Source organism: Muscardinus avellanarius (assembly GCF_963383645.1).
Source record: "Muscardinus avellanarius genome assembly, chromosome: 1".
NCBI lineage: Eukaryota > Metazoa > Chordata > Mammalia > Rodentia > Gliridae > Muscardinus > Muscardinus avellanarius.
Genome location: NC_137786.1, coordinates 6,216,355 through 6,232,675, shown reverse-complemented (window position 1 = coordinate 6,232,675; position 16,321 = coordinate 6,216,355). Strand labels below are relative to the sequence as shown.

Genomic DNA, 16,321 nt, shown 5'->3' with positions numbered 1-16,321 from the left:
GGGTCCGGGCCATGGCTCTCCTGCGTCTGGACCAGACATTCCTCGTCTGGGGTCATCCTGTGTGTCACTCAGCACTCTCCCGGGCCTCTACCTACCAGGTGTGGCTAATATCCTCCGTGTCTACTTCTCACAATAAGAAATGTTTCTTGATAATGAAATGATCCCTGGGTGGGGGGCTTCTTCCAGTTGACAGCCACTGCACTAATGTAAGTATGGGTGAATATGGGAAATTAAGGTTGGTTTTTTATTTTTTTTGGAGTACCAGGGATGGAACCCAGGGGGCATTCTACCTCTGAGTTGTACTCCCAGCGTTATTATTATTACTTTTTTGTTTGAAACAGAGTCTCATTAAGTTATTGAGGGCCTGGCTAGGTTATTGAGGCTGGCCTCAAACCTGTGATCCTTCTGTCTCAGCCTCCCAAGTATTGAGTTGGCAGGAGTGTGTCACCATGCCAAGCTGGAATTAAGTTTCTTATTAAAAGAAAGATTTCATCATGTAACCCATTAAGATGTGTAACTACAAGGCACCAAAAAAAAAAATGCCAGGCGTGGTGGCACACGCTTATAATCCCAGCATTGGGGAGGTTGAGACAGGAGGATCTCAGTTTGCGGATAGCCTCAGCTGCTACTTAGTGAGGTCTTTTGCAACTCAATGAGACCCTGTTTCAAAATAAAGAATAAAAAATAGGATTGGGGGTGAAGCTCGGAGGTAGAATGCCCCTGGGTTCCGCCCTGGTACCAAACAAAACAAAAGAAAACAAAACCAAAAAAGAAAAAAGAAAAAAGGGGAAAGATGTCTTCAGGTAAGTTATCTCATTCTAGGAAAACACAAATGACAGTGCCCTTTTGCCATGAACCTTCACCATAAAATCACGAGAGAAAACCCAAACAAACTGAAACTACGAACGAAGCAGATGGTCAGTTAACTGTGGAGGCAATGAGGAGCGTCACTTCTGAAGAACGGCCGGCTTCTTGTCACAGCTTGCTAACGTCTTTTGTCTCAGGGCTTCTGGGGAGCACGGGCATCAAGGCCTGTGCAGTCAGCTAGAAACAGTTTGCTTTTTGACCAGAAGCACAACCGTTAAATCAACAAGCAAGATCCTGTGCGGTAGAAATTACAACTGTCCCATCAGCAGGACATGTTTGCCACGGGAGGAATGGTTTGCTTTTTACTGAACCGACGTGCAGCGCACATGCTCGACTCTATGAATTATCGCCTGATCTGTTTTCGTGCAGTGGGTTTAAACTGGAGATTTTCAGTGGCTACAGTAATGAGAATAGACTGAGTTCTGGGAGTGGAGTAGAAATCCAATGTCAATAACTCACGGGGGGCTTAGTAAACCCTAGGAAAAAATGATGTTTGGTCTCTGGAGGAACTCAATTCATTCTGAAAGCTCCTTCTAACTTAAATCTCGATAAATATTTGACAGAAGTGTGAAGCAGTTATTTCTCCTATGGCCCAAGCAATTGTGCTGGATTCCTCCAAATATTTAACTGACTTCTGGCTACACAGCAAGACAGCTCATCTGTAAGCTGGCTGGCTGAGAAGTTTCACCAAACATTGCTTAAAGTAGATTCATATTTATTGGGAATGTTTTAGAATTCAAGTGACTATTTGTTAACAACCAGGGTAATTTTTTAGGTTGAAATTAACATGGACCTTCCCTTCCTCTTTTCCTTCCTTCCTTCCATCCTTTTTTTATTAATTCTTTTTAAACTAGAGATTGAACCTGGGGCATTCTAACTCTGGCTACATTCCCAGTACCTTTTTAGTATTTATTTTGAGACAGGGTCTCAACCAAGTGTGTGAAGCTGGCCTTGTTCCTGCAGTCCTCCCACCTCAGCCTCCTAGGTGTTGGGAGCATGTACCACGGGCTCAGCCTCTCCTCTTCTTTCACTGAGAACCTTCTATGTGTCTGGTGCTGTGTTCTATGTTGGAAAATTTCCGGTGCTCAAATTCCCATTTGCTTGATTTCCCAGGGACTCAGGCTGTGGTCTAAGAGGCACTTTCTTCTCCTGCCTGGAGATTTGATCAAACCTCTTGGCTCTCTGAGCAGAGGCCAGCCTGGCAGGGAGCAGGAAAAGCTGCAGGCCGTGATGTTCAGCTCACCCTGAGAAGGCGCTCAGTACTATACCCCTAAGCCAGGCAGAGCTAGGTCAGCCCCAGGTGCTGCAGGCACTTGCTGGGGGCTTTGGCTTGAGCTTCAGTCTCCTCCCTTGTGAAACAGGACAGTAGCTACCCGTCCCATGAAGTTGTGGTTAAGATAGAATTAATTTATATGGGTGATACACTCAGGGCCCGGGATTTATCTCGTTTCCTTTGTAGTAGGTTAGAGAAGTACAACACTGCACTTGGTATGAACATCATCAGGGAGGAAGAGTCCAGTGGGTGTGCTGTCCATTTCCTGTTGCTATGACAAAATAGCTGAGGTAAACCTACCAGGAGGGAAGATGGGTTTGGGCTCACATTCGCAGAGCTTGCGGCCTGTGGTCACTCGGTTTAATTTCTGTGGTGGCAGGAAACATTATGGTGGGAGTATGTGGCAGAGAAAACTGCTCATCTTATGGTGTCCAGAAAGCAAAAGAAAAAGAAGGGGTCAGGGTCCTGGTACTTCCTCAGTGAGGTAACCCACTCCCAATAGGCCCCGCCTCCTCAAGGCTCTACAATTTCCAACAGCACCAGAGCTGGGGGCCAAGCCTTCAATAGACAGGCATGATTATTTGTTTATTTGTTTGGTACTAGGTTTTCAGAGGCATTCTACTTCCAAGCCATACACCCAGCCCTTTTATTTTGAAACAGGGTCTCTCTAAATTGGTGCGACCATCCTGAAACCCGGGATCCTCCTGTCTCAGTCCTCCAAGCACTAGGATTACAGGCATGCATCATCATGCCTGGCTAATACATGGGCCTCTGAGCGACATTTAGGATCCAGACCACAGAGGTAGGCACTTTCCCTCTTTCCACATGCTGGGCACCCTGCGCTGGTAGACAGCTTTGACCATGACGGCAGTGTCTGGCACTTCAAGGCAAGGGTCGTGAAGAGTCTCAGTAAGTATAGTGAAGAGGAATGACCTTTTTTTTTTTTTTATAGTTTTCAGTTTTCTTTAACAGCATGGAAGTAGACAGAGACTTCTTTCTACTGATGACACATCGTGATAGCTTTGGTGTTTGTACAAAAATACACAGCTTTAGGATATTGCTTTCATTTCAACACTATTTTTTTACCAGTGCAGGGAACGAGAGCTCCTAGTTAGTTTCAACGAGCACTTCTGCTCGTGTGAAGCCAGCAGTGGGAGAGCTCAGGAATGTCCTCTCTGCGTCTCTTCTCCACCTGGCTACCTGGCGGGGCCCCTCTCATATTCCCAGCACACTCTCTGCTCCCTCCACACTGGAACTACAGTTTGTACTCACTGTTCTAAGTTTCGAGTAGAGTTTCTTGGAAGAGATGAAAACGACTCACACAATTGCTAAAACAGTTATAACCTTTGATTGGGGGACACAGGAGGGACCCCTAGAAGCCGAGCAGGGAAGCCCAGGAGAGCAGCAGAAGGGATGAGGCCCTGGCGAGAGGGAGGACTGCAGGACAGGACGGAGGACACGCAGTCCAAATGGGCCACCTGCACCTGCTCCTCTCCAGCTCATCACTGTCCCCAGGGGTGAAGATGGGCACCTAACGCATGACTTCAGGCAGAACTGGAAAAGACTATTTGTTTTCAGTGTAGTGTGTGTGTGTGTGTGTGTGTGTGTGTGTGTGTGTGTGTGTATAAATAACATGCAAATCTTGGAATATATACCTGTAAACACCAGTTTGCCGTCATGGCCTGAAGTCTAAAAGGCATGGGAAGAGGCAAGCTGGGGCTACAAAGTGGGCTGGAGAGAGTGAGGCCCAAGGGAAGCCCAGGGCCGGAGGGGCCGGCGGGAACTCCGTGCCCACCCGCTGCTGGAGCTGTTGGAAGTCCTGGACCTCCAATGTGTTCACGAGCTCAAGAGATGAGGCTGGGAGGCAGGCCTGTTCTCAACGCATCTCTTCATTCCTAGAAAGTGCTCCTTTGACCAATAAGAGCAGGCCTTACATACAATGTCATCTTTTAGCTACATTGTCTTTACACTTCAATCTAGAATTTAAGAATTATATACAAAAATTCTGGAAACCTAGAATATAAATTTACCTAGAAATATAAACATAAGTGCTAGGTTTATAGAATTTATTAGAATTTATTCTATTTTTAATGATTTGACTTATTAGAATTTGCTTTATTTGAATTTATTATAGAACTCTAGTTCATAGAATTCTAGAATATAAATCTAGCTTTAGAATTTATATATATTTTTAAATTTTTTATTGGTGCACTGTGGTCATACATCTTAACGGGGTAAAAGATGGTAGAGGCATACATGCACAGAATTTATACTTAAATAAACATAATTGTATAAATTATAAATATATATGAATTTATAAATTATAAATGGTTAACCTAGAATAACACAATAAAATAAATATAAACCATAATTTATTCTAATTTTAATTATTTAATTATAATTATTAGAATTTATGTTCTAGAATCTAGACTATAAATCCTAGAATTTAAAAATTATATAAATCATTTAAAAATACAAATGAAAATTAAGTAGAGGCAGGCACTACGCTTTTTCCTGACTGGGTGTTGCTGTGCTCCTGTGTATTTGTTTTTTTGTGTAGACAAGTGTGCTACTTCTACAAATAGGAAATCCAGACATAATTGCAAACAGAAGGAAAATTTCAACAGGCTATTTGTCAGACAATTTTGTCTCTTTTTGGATGTAAGAAAACCCTTTTAATCCTAGGGAAATCATCTATTGTGCAAATCGAATGTCTCTTCTTGAACTAAAGGTTTGGTTCAATAATAAATAGAAAGCATTTTGATTTCAACTGGAAAAATAGCCTCAGGCTCATTTCTAGTAGGTTACACAAGGTACAAGTAGCATTCATGTCTTCACTTACATCAGTGTTAACGTTTATCAAGCATACTATTATTCCTCTGAATCAAATGAAATCACTTTCTGTTCGGCAAACCTTCACTGCACCTAAGGATGACCTTACTAAGTTTGTATTAAAAGCTGTAATCACAAATAGCTCTTATTGAATAGAAATTTCCTGTATGGATGTGACAAGATATGGTGCCATCCCTGCTCCTTGTTCAGTGATCAAAGAAGCCAAGCTCCCCTAATGGACACGATGTATACTCACAAACATCAAAGTCAATCGCTACGCAAACACGAGGAGGAGGAAGCTGGGAGGGAATGGGGTGGAATCTGGGGAAGGGCTGAATGAGCGATGTGTGCGTGTACGCCTCTACTGTCTGTGGCCCACTAAGATGTATGTCTACAATGCACCAATAAAAAATACAAAAGAAAAGGCCGGGCATGGTGGCGCACGCTTGTCATCCTCGCGCTTGGGAGGCAGAGACAGGAGGATCACGCAGGTTTGAAGCCAGCTGCGCGCGCTGGCTTAGGAGACCCTGTTTCCAAATAAAAATGTAAAAATAGGTCTGGGAGTGTAGCCCGGAGGTAGAAGGGCTTCCAGGAACCCCAGTACCACCAATAAATAAATAAATATATATATATATATATATATATATATATATATATATATATATAAATAAATACATAAATAAATAAAATTAAAAAGAAACCAAGTTCACCCCTCATATGTCTGCTATTTGCCCACCTCTCACAAAAATCCCCTATAAAAGTCTGCACTCCCAAAGGCACTTCTCTAATTTTTGGAGTGGCCTGTATTCTCCTTTGAATGTGTTTTTCTTACTTTCCTAAATAAACATCTCTATTTCTGACTGGTGCATGCTGAAATTCTTTTCCATCACATCATCCATGGACCCTGCTGATTCTGAGTGAGGGATCAGTACTTCTCCCATTACACCTGTGTGGCTCCTGCAACTCCAGGGCTGAGCTGTGGGCACAGCCGAGGCCGACATGCACCCTTGGGTGTCTGCCACATCCATACCTGGGCGTGCTCCTGGCTGGGCACCGCACTCAGACCCGTGGCCGCCATGTATGTGCTGCCGATGGTCTTGATCTTTTCAACTCCACTGAATTTTGGCTTAGACAGCAGCTGCAAGCAATGGAAACCATTCAGTTACTTAGCTGGGCCCTGACCTGAGGCCAGGCACTCTAGAGACATTCTCAAATCCTAGTGCACAGCAGTGTGAACCTGACTTGTCTTAATACTAGCTTCACTCTCCGACCTTGGGCTTTGCCAGGAGAAAATGTTTTACCTACTTTGTAAAGAAGGTGGCCTTGGAAAAAATAGGGAAGAATGACTTCCTTCCAGTGAACATGAATCATCTTTCAAACTTTGCAAGTGGAGGGGCAGGGATGAAGTGCGGCACAAGTGATAATGGTCTCAAATAAATTTCCCAACTCTGTGTTTGAAAGGGGTCAATACCTCATTGTGATCCAATCAATGAGTGACATCTTTCCCACAGGGTCATGGTGATTTGTGACCAGTTATCACTACTGAAGTGGCTTTTGCCTTCTTGAGTACTTGAGGTAGAAAGAATAAAGATCTTGAAGGGCCCTTCCCACAAGACCCCATCCTAATATTTTTGCTTTGAGTACCAGTCACCAGTCTCCCCCAGTCCATTATTTTAGAGCTTAAGATAGGATGACTGGAAGGCACAAAGCATAAAAAAGGCTGCAGAGAAGACAAAAGATGGCTTGAAATTCTGGAAGGTTCTATATCTGCTTGGGAGGCCTGGCTTCAAATTAATGGTACCAACTGAAAGCCAGAGCACCTTCTTGCCCCTGTTTTGGTACTCCTGTTTTTCAGATAAGGTCCTTTTAGGATTACATGTCAAAGAACAGAAGCTAGGTATGTAAATCCCTGTATCACATAGCCACATGTCCACTGCTGCCCACCTATGGACCCCGGGGAACTTTGATTTTTGCTGAGGGGCAGCTGAAGCAAACATGTCGCTGTTTCTCACTCTGGACCTGATGTGACAGTAGAAGTTTATGGTTGTCCCGACTTCCCCATGAGTATCTAGAGTCAACTCAGCGTGAAGATGGTAGTAGGAGAAAACATACAGGACCCCCAAGATACTAAGAACGAGGCTGGTCTAAAATCGCTGTGTTACATAATTTTGTGTCTGCACTCAAAATTCCACAAATCACAATGAACATAGGCTCGTAGACATCAACTTTCCTCTACTTTGCATAATAGTGATAAGAATGGTGTATCTGCACTATCCTTAAGGCCAGAGGTGAGTTTGTTCTTACCAGAAAAATAGAACACATTATTCTCTATGTCGACAGAAATAGAAAGTTGAAAAATGACACCTATTTCAGGTTCTAAAATATATACTTTTTCCCTTCTATGACATATTATACCACACACATATTGCTTTGTCAATGGTAAAATATGTCATTCATACATAGCTTGAGTTGATGTCTGGCAAAAATCTTGAAGTGTGCACAGACATGCGGATGATCTATGACAAAAAGGCCCATTATATTTTAGTATATTAACAGATGGATAAGAATTTTCTCAAAGGTGAAGCCTTACTACAACATTTACTTGTGTTCTGGGTAAGGATTTTGGTAGTTGTCCCTAGCCACCATAGCAGGTTAAAAAATAAGATAAATTCCTCTATCCCAAATTAGCCAGAGACCTAAATACAGTGGATGGTTTTTAAACACCAGAAATTAACCCACACGACATGTTTGGAAATGTATCACTATAGTGAGATAACTTCATATGTACAGGAATCTCAAATTATGGGACTGGGTCTTGCCTTCCCCTTCAGGATGACTCAGTACCTACATCATCAAAGTCGGCGATGATTTCATTCAGGAGCCGAAGGCATTCCAAACCCTCCTTGTTCACATCTGATTCTGTATAGAATTCTTTGAAATCCGGAATGGAGGCAAACATGACACAGACGCAGTCATAGGACTGGTGGTATAACTCCTGCCCGGGAGAAAAACAAGAGCTGAGCGCCAGGAGACCCTGCAAAGTCACTCCAAATGCTAGTGCCTGTTTATGCTTAGTCTTACAAAGAAATTCCTGAGCGTCTCACCTCGCTCCCCCTGCCCCGCTGGTGGCTGCTGGCCATTCTGACACTTCACTGATGGCAGTAAAGCCCATGCAGACCACAGTTCACAGGTGGTCCCTCCAGTGAAGCTCTCGGCCATCCCTACCCCTGACCGTTATATGTGGTCACACAGTCTGGTTTGAGAGAAACCTTTCTTTAATCCCCAGCACCCCCAGGACGGATGGTAAGGTAAGGCAGGTGGCTGCCCAATGACTGTGTCTGCTCCCTGGGCACTGGCACTTGGCTCTCCCCTGGGTTCATGGGTTTGCTGATGACTCCCTGCCGCTTTTGCCATCAATGAATAGCACACCTGAATTTCGTGTAACGGGGGTCATGCACACGTCTCTGGCTTGTCACTCTCAGCCCTGGGGCCTTGGGCTGTTTCTCTGGCTTCTCTGCTGCAGTCTCTTCCCCCTTCCAGCCAGCTTTGAAAAACAGGCTTTACAGTGACCCCACACCAATTCTCCTCCTCCTGCTTGATCCCTGAGCAACACTCAGAATGCTTTGGCTGCCCAAATCCTGGCAGCTTCAGTTACATCCCCAAGTACAGCTCTCAACTCTGTGGGTGCAGAGACTTACCCAGCCTGTGCCCTCAGCATTTCAAAGTGAAGGGGCCACCATTATCTACATGCCCCAGCTGCAGGGGCTTCCCAGGGCACCCGGAGACCCCAGTTGTGGGGACTCTCAGACTGAGCAGTTCTGGTCCACTCTCTAGACTAGAGGTGAGGCGAGAGTTCCCCCTTCCCCCCGTAGGATGGGCCCACTCACTATGTCCTGTCCCTACACCCTCTGTCAATTTCTAATCTCCTGGCCAACTCTTCACCCTTTACCATGTGGATGAGGGAGAAGAGCTGTAAGTGGTTCCAGCAAGGCTTTTGTAAGGTCTGCACACTGTTCAGAACATCCTTTGGAATATTAGAGCAAATGTCTCTGGGCTGACATTCACTTTAACGCCCTGTTACACACGCATACACATGTGTGCACACACAGATCACACACACTGCTGAAGGGCTGTCACGCTAGGTATAAGACGCCAAGTGTTGGGGATACGTCAGCCCCGCTCTCAAGAAGCTGCCTAGATTAGAGAGAGAGAGCAAATCTGGAGAACACAACATCAAACTGCGGTTAATGATGCTTCTGTTCAGAAGTCAAGCTCTCTGGGGCGTTCAGGCTGGAGGGAGCTCAGTACGTTCTAGAAAATATTCAGGACCGCACTAACTCTTGGTTTTCCAAATATCCCGGCTGGTGCGGTGCTGTTTCTCTCTTATGAGCCCAGGCTGTGTAACAAGCCTGAGAGCTTGCCCGTTTCCCCAGTGACCTTTTAGCACTTTGTGTCCCTGACTAATTTCAGCTAATGCTTAATTTATCCAGGACAGTTAGATGACTAGAAAGTACAGAAACATCTCTTAAAAGCCCAGGGCAAGCCAGATATCCCTCCTATGGATAAGAAATGCTATTAGAGGTTGGGTGGTCCTTGGGGTCTCATGGTTACTGGAAAAGAGGGGTGCTGTTTGAAGCAGGGTGTATTCCCAGAATGTCTGTACTGGTGACTGTATCATGCCTCGGCTCTGTGAAGGAGGCTCTTTGGCTAACCAAGCCACACAGGATCTCCACTCCCTGGAGACTCAGCAAAGGGACAAGACAAAATGCGGTGTCCTCTACAAAGAGACGAGAGCTGGTTATGATGTGTGTTCAAAGGGCTTCTCAGGATCATGCAGCAGAGGAGAGCTCAGGGTGCCCCAAAACACAGCAGACTCCCGGGCACAGTGATCTGGCTCCCTGACCAGAGCAGCTGACCAGGCAGTCAACGCTGGTAGTAAATTTCAGAAAATTCTAAGTAAAAGGCCTGCCCCACAGGAAGGAAGAAGAGGTGACTGGAAACTGGGCTCAGACATGAACACCCAGCTCTCCACACACAGCCCCAAGAGGCCTAGTGGACAGTATCTCACTGAAATAAGAAATTTTGGAAGTGATTGTTGCATTCATTAAATCATTCTTGATTCCTTATTTCTGAAGCAAAACTAATTTCGTTTGTACATCAATGCAGTGGGTAGGAGAATAAAAATGATATGCCAAAAGGCTGGTTGTTAATGTAGCTCATGACACAAGTCATGCCATTTCACCAGACTGTTCCAGAAAAACATGGGGTGGAAGATGTTTAAAGAATCTGCTGCTGACTCGACAGGCAATCATCAACCAGACACGCCCTAGAGGGAGGCAGAGGACGCCTCCTTGGGGTTTCCCAGAGCCATGATTTCTTTGTTCTGATCCTAGGAGTCAAAACAGGCTGCTGGCACCAATATCGTGAGGCTTTCCTGCCACATGGGTCTCACCTGCATGGAAATGGACCCTGCACCTGCCCTGTGAAATCCCCACCTCCCCTGCCCACCACACTGTGCAGATGTCCCACGTTCTATCTAACACCTGAAAAGCAAGGCACCTTTCTTGTTCTTTTACAAGTGGGGGGACTGAGGATCAGACCCAGGAAGTAACTGGCTCAAGGACACACAAGCAGACAAAGTTGGGATTAAGGTTTGAGCACATGCCCAGTGACTAAAGATATTTTTCTCCTTCCCACGCTGCATTTCCTGGTTATTTCCAAGGGGGAGCTGTGTTTGGACTCTGCTTGGCATGAGCCAAGCAGACCCTTCCCTGGGCACTGTCCTGGCCCCTGAGGACAGCCAAGCCTCTAGACAAGAGTCTAGAATCTTCTTTCTTATTCATCTCCCTTCCTGGTTCCTCTTTACAGCTAGTATCTGGCACTTTGTTTTCAGATTCAGAAATTTCTTGCTCCTGGTGGCCTTCCCAGACATTTATATTTCCAGTGTCTTGGAAATGATAGACTCTGGTCCCAAGGAGGAGTCCAGGATGGCAGTTGCCTCTGTCCCACTCATCTCTGTATCCAGAGCATCAGAGGTTGGGCTGCAGGGCAGGGCAATGTTAGGAAAAGGTAGAACGTAACTGCACTGAAGGCTAGATATAGAGACAGTAGAAGGTCCTATGTTGCTAATGAGAACAGGTGGCTCCTCACCTGTCTAGCACCTCACCTGCTGTCTTCACTGTATTCTTAATGTCAATTTTAAATATCCCCAGTACCACAAAAAAAAAAAAAAAGTCACAGAGAAATGCTGTTGTAAGCCGTCTCACGCCAGGTTGCTTTGCTCTACCGTCCCCTGGGTTGAGAAGATCTATTAATAAGTTTCTCTGTCAACAGCATCCCTCTGCTGCCTTCCTCACCCATGCCCAGAGATCAGGGAAAGTCTCCTTTCTGTCCTTGTGATCCTGAAAACAGGATTGCACTCAGACAGCTCTGGGACTCCACAGTCCTGAGCATAGGCCTTGTGCACCATATACCTGTTTTCAAAAGTCAGTCCGAGTGAGGTCCATCTGCTTTCTCCTGCAAGTCACTCCTCTTGAGGCAAGGCCATGGCATTATATTTCATAAGCCATTTCACCTTTTAAGTGAGACCCAAGTCTTTTCAAACTCTAGCAGAGTATCCATTCCTACTACTGTTTCATGGAATTCCCACTTCCGATCTCTCAAATGGATGGACTTAAGTCTCTGCTCCTGGGTTGATAGCTCCTGAAGCCTGTGTAGCTCACACATGCTCTAATTATCTTTGAAATTGTATGTTCCTTAGTAGGCTCTCTGGCAAGCGGAGAGCAATCATGGGTTTGTGGGCTGTGTGGCTTATGGAGGCTCTTGATTTGGGCTCTATGACCTGCTGGAGAGGAAGGAGGCCTCCCACACTGGAGAGAGAGGGGCAGCCACTTCCGGGGAGGCAATTTGGGGCTGCAACACTTCATACGGCACGTTCAGAACTTTACATGATCGGGGAGGAAGTCCTTAATGATGAATGGATTCACGCTCAGGCTGTCGGAGTTGTTTCTAACTCGCTATTCTGCCGAAGCCTCCAGCTCCCCCCAGCTCACGGCCCCCGCTCTGACCTCGTTCTTCAGGCTCCTGGCCAGGAAGTGCTCGGCCACGTGGGCAGGAAGCACATTCTCCAGCAGCACCCGGTTCAGGTTCTCCATGGTTTCGATCTCCTCCCGCTCTTTTTTGAACTTGTTCTTCCATAAGAAGTCTAACCTACAGTAATATTCATTCTGTTACAAGAGGACACAGAGGTAAAGAAACAATAGGCATCTTGTCCTGCCAGAGAGTGGAGGTTTTAAAGTGAAAATAAAAAGAACAAAACCAAAACTGTAAAAAGAACCCCCAAACAGAATCATCACCCTCCCTACAAAGCCCGCTCTTCCCCCAGAATGTCTTTCAATCAACCACTAGCATGAATTTGCAAGAAAAAAAAAAAAAAAGCCAAGAAATGAACCAGCCCCCAGGAGTGGAGGCTGGCTGTTTTGAAGGCTTACAGGCCCAAATAATGGTGATGGTTTTGCAGTGGTTATGTTAATAAAAGATGGCTTGAATTCATTTTACATAGTAGACTAGAAATAATGAAGAAGTGGAAAGTGAATGATACGTAGCAGAAAAAAGAGCACTGTTCAATGATTTGTATTACATAGCACATTCGCCTGTGGATGTTCACCTTTAATATTTATAAATCAGTTTCCCATTACTACAAATTATATAATTAAGTATTCCTTGTAAAATGTGAGTTTTTTTTAAATTGGGATGGCATTGTACATTTATAATGCCATCAGATGCAGACCAAAATACTTGTTGATACCATTTAATTAAGATAGAGCCTGTTAATGAGAACCTGTGTTCATGCTTTTAGATGTATGAAATATGACGTTTGTAAAGAGCCAGTTATTGACCTTGCAGAAATGGAGAAGCCTAGGTACTGACTAAACGTCTTTTTGGTCTTGGTATCATTGTGAGCTTCCTGTGATGAACATGATATAAGGAAACAGTCTTGACGAACCCTTTGGTCAGAGAAGGGCTTCACTGAGAGGGTGTAATTTAACACAGACAGTAACTTATTGACAAACAAATGCAAAGAAGTGGTACATGCAGGGTTTTGTTTGTTTTGCAAGTTTGAATAATTATAATATTATCAGTATAAAATAACACACACGCATACACACACACAGAAATGGACTTTCATGCATAAATGAGAATTTGTTAAAAAATCCACATTCTGAAACTTTAAAGAACAATGACCATTTATTTATCAATTATATTTGCTTTAAACAATGTATGATATATTTAAAATTTTTTCTCCTTCTCTGGTGTGGCATTTATTTTTACCCCATGCATGAGACATTTTCAAAAAGGACTACAAAGAAAATATTTTAAATGTTAACTTGTATTCATAGTTTTACATAAATGTCAAATTTACCACACAGTACTAACAGATATTGTGCTATGCATTTACTAGAAAAGCTTTCTCACCTGGAAGATAAATTATTTGTTTTAATTTTGGTGGGTACAGCAGTGTGTGGCTTGGTCAATCAATTAATTAATTAGTTAATTAAATTATTTTTGTGGTAGTGGGGATTGAACCCAGGGCATTCTATCTCCAAGCTACATCCCTGGCCTTTTTTTATTTTTTTGTTATGAAACAGGTTCTCACTAGGTTGCAGAGAATCTCACTAAATGGCTGAGGCTGGTCTCCAACCTGTGATCCTCTTGTCTCAGTCTTTCAAGCATTGATATTACAATCGTGTGCCACCATGCCCAGCAGCTATGACTGGATTGAAGCTAAAATAGACAAAGCAATCCATGGTGGGGGACCAAGAAGACACAGATGTGTACTTGAAATCAAACATAAGTGAATGACATATAAACGGAGCCCTCTTAAGCCCCAGTCCAGGCAGCAAGCCTATTGCTTGGAAGCCTGAAAAGTTCCCATTGACCACACCAAGATGTGCTCAGGTGTTCCAGGTGGTTGCTATGGCATCGCAGGTAAGCATTTTGTTAGACTACTACTAGAAGGAAATCAATTTTCTGGATCCAGCTCCACTGGTCAAAGTGACTATATGTCTCGTATGTCTTTCTACCTACCTCCCTACCTGCTCTGACTTCAGTATGGTTTAAATGTGTTTCCCCACTGATTCCGGTGTTGGTATCTTGGTCCTCAGTGTGGTGAGGCTCCTGTGGAACTTTTGATAGGGAGGGGATGGCATGGTGTGAGGCCCCATGTCACTGAGGTGTGCCCGTGGAAGGGACAGTGGAAGCTTGGCATCTCTGGTGTCCCGTTTTGTAATGTGAATCCTTCCTCCCACAGGCAAGGCCACCATGACAGTGCGACCAAAAGAGCCCTTGCCAGAGCTGAGTTGGTCTAGACACAGCCTTGAACTTCCAGAAGTGAGAAATAAAAGAGCCTCTTCTTTATAGTTAAATTGTTATAGTACCAGGAAACTGACTAAAACATTATTTTTCTGAGTATCTCCTATGTATTTCTACTTATATATGCATTTACCCATTTATATAAATATTTACCTATCAATATACTGATTTACCTAGTCTATCACCTTCCCAAGAGTGAAATCTGCTTCAGAATCTTCTCTGTTAGGTATAAGTAACTATTGTTACCAAACCTCTTGTGGAATGCCCTAAAAAGAAACCAATGTCTCTATCCCAAACCAGTTGTAATGGATTGAATAATGTCCCCAAAATGATAGTGGCCAGTCCTAGCCCTATAAATGTGACCTTATTTGGGAACAGGGTCCTCGCTGATGTACTTAGATTAAGGATCTTGAGATGAGCTCATGGTGATGACTGGCATTCTTGTAAGAGAAAGAGTAGGGACTTGACCCAGAGCAAGGAGGTGGGCTGAGAAGGTTTCCCGAAGGGGCCGGGCTGCCAGGCAGACTGTGTGGTACTGAAGAGGAGAGCCAGAGGGTTCTGCGAGTGACTTAGAGTAGAACAGTGGGGAACCATATGGGTTCCCTTAGTCTCAGGCCTTGCTTTATGAACCTCCGGTTCCTTGGACCAGCACCCAGCTCTCCATTCTGCAGGAATCATCAGATCCTATGCAGAAAGTCTGCTTTCCCCGGGATCTGTTAATGGTAGGAGACAGAGGAGAAACAACCTGGAAAAATTGTCCAGGCCTTTCTGGACCCCTCAGCAAAGACTCAGGGTAGTTCCATGATTCCTCTAGTTCTGAAAACCCCTGAGGATGTGGAGGGCTTTCCAGCTCTCCAATTGGTTAAAATAAGGGGTCTCTGGACTGGGCTACGAGGTGATATGTGCCTCTGCTGTTCATTGGGTTGCAAACCCTCCTACAGGTCACGGAGACTGCGCCCCGGGTTCGTGTCATGAATGCACCCCATCTGGAATGCTCCTCGGTGGAGCATGTAGCTGCTTAATCGCCGGCAAGACAGGAGCTTCCTCCTTGTTAAAAAGAGGCCCGGCGCTGGCTAACATTTCAATCATAAATTAGAGTTTAGTACAGCAAGTAGCACTGTAGATTGTCTCAGAGCTGTGTTATGTCTCCATTAAGGTTACTTAGATACCCAGAACGATATTTCATAAACTGATTTGCTCAGAAAGCAAACACATCTCCAACATTTCATAAATGATGGTCATGGTACAGGGACAAACGGCAATAAAATAAGTTGCAAAATGGCCATACTTTCACTTAAATAATCAGGAAATATAACAACTCTGAGGCTGGGAATGCTTTGGCACTCAAAAGCCTTACTTCAGATATGGGGTACTTATTTGTAGGGTAGGTATAATTTGGGAAGGGCATATGGAGACACTTTACCATGGACATCAAGATTTAGCCTGAAGGACTTGGGGCCTTGATAATTCACTTGCTTTATGATGCTGGACTAAAGGCTGGTCTCCTTGTCCACCTTGGCATTTTCTGCCTTACACAGACAAAATGACTCATAGCCAACTGATGTAAGTCCTTCTGAAGAACAAGCACTCTGGAAAGAGTAAAAGGACCTCTTTAGGCCTCTGGCATAGACATTACTTACTGTTACATTCATGGCCCCAAACAGGACAACTCCCTATAAAACTGGTGCCAACACAATTGTGTTAAATGAAAACTCAACTACAATATTGAACACTTTTGAATATTTATCTTAAATCAATTAGAGGGTCACGATTAACCATCAGATGGTGGTCGTAAGCACAAGTAAGTCTGTACGGCATTGAATACTAATCATCTCAATGACTAATAAAAAAGTTGGGAGAATTACATCTGATTCTAGGTTATTGAAATGTATTGTTGGGAGGCGAGTGGAGCGAGTTTCTGGCAGGAGAGACTATGGGACCCAGCCTCGTGGGTGTGACATGAACAAATGTCTACTG

General features: G+C 44.3%; 1 protein-coding gene across 1 annotated transcript in view; it reads right to left on the bottom strand.

The window, feature by feature from the left end:
* The window catches only part of ADCY2 (adenylate cyclase 2), a gene marked incomplete at both ends in the record, with an annotated part of 422,955 nt that overhangs the window by 12,566 nt on the left and 394,068 nt on the right, over positions 1 to 16,321 (bottom strand). The window contains 3 exons of the mRNA XM_080711368.1: positions 6,003 to 6,110; positions 7,821 to 7,967; positions 12,040 to 12,198. Of these exons, the coding sequence (XP_080567494.1) occupies positions 6,003 to 6,110; positions 7,821 to 7,967; positions 12,040 to 12,198 (414 nt within the window). The remainder of the gene's footprint in view (positions 1 to 6,002; positions 6,111 to 7,820; positions 7,968 to 12,039; positions 12,199 to 16,321) is intronic.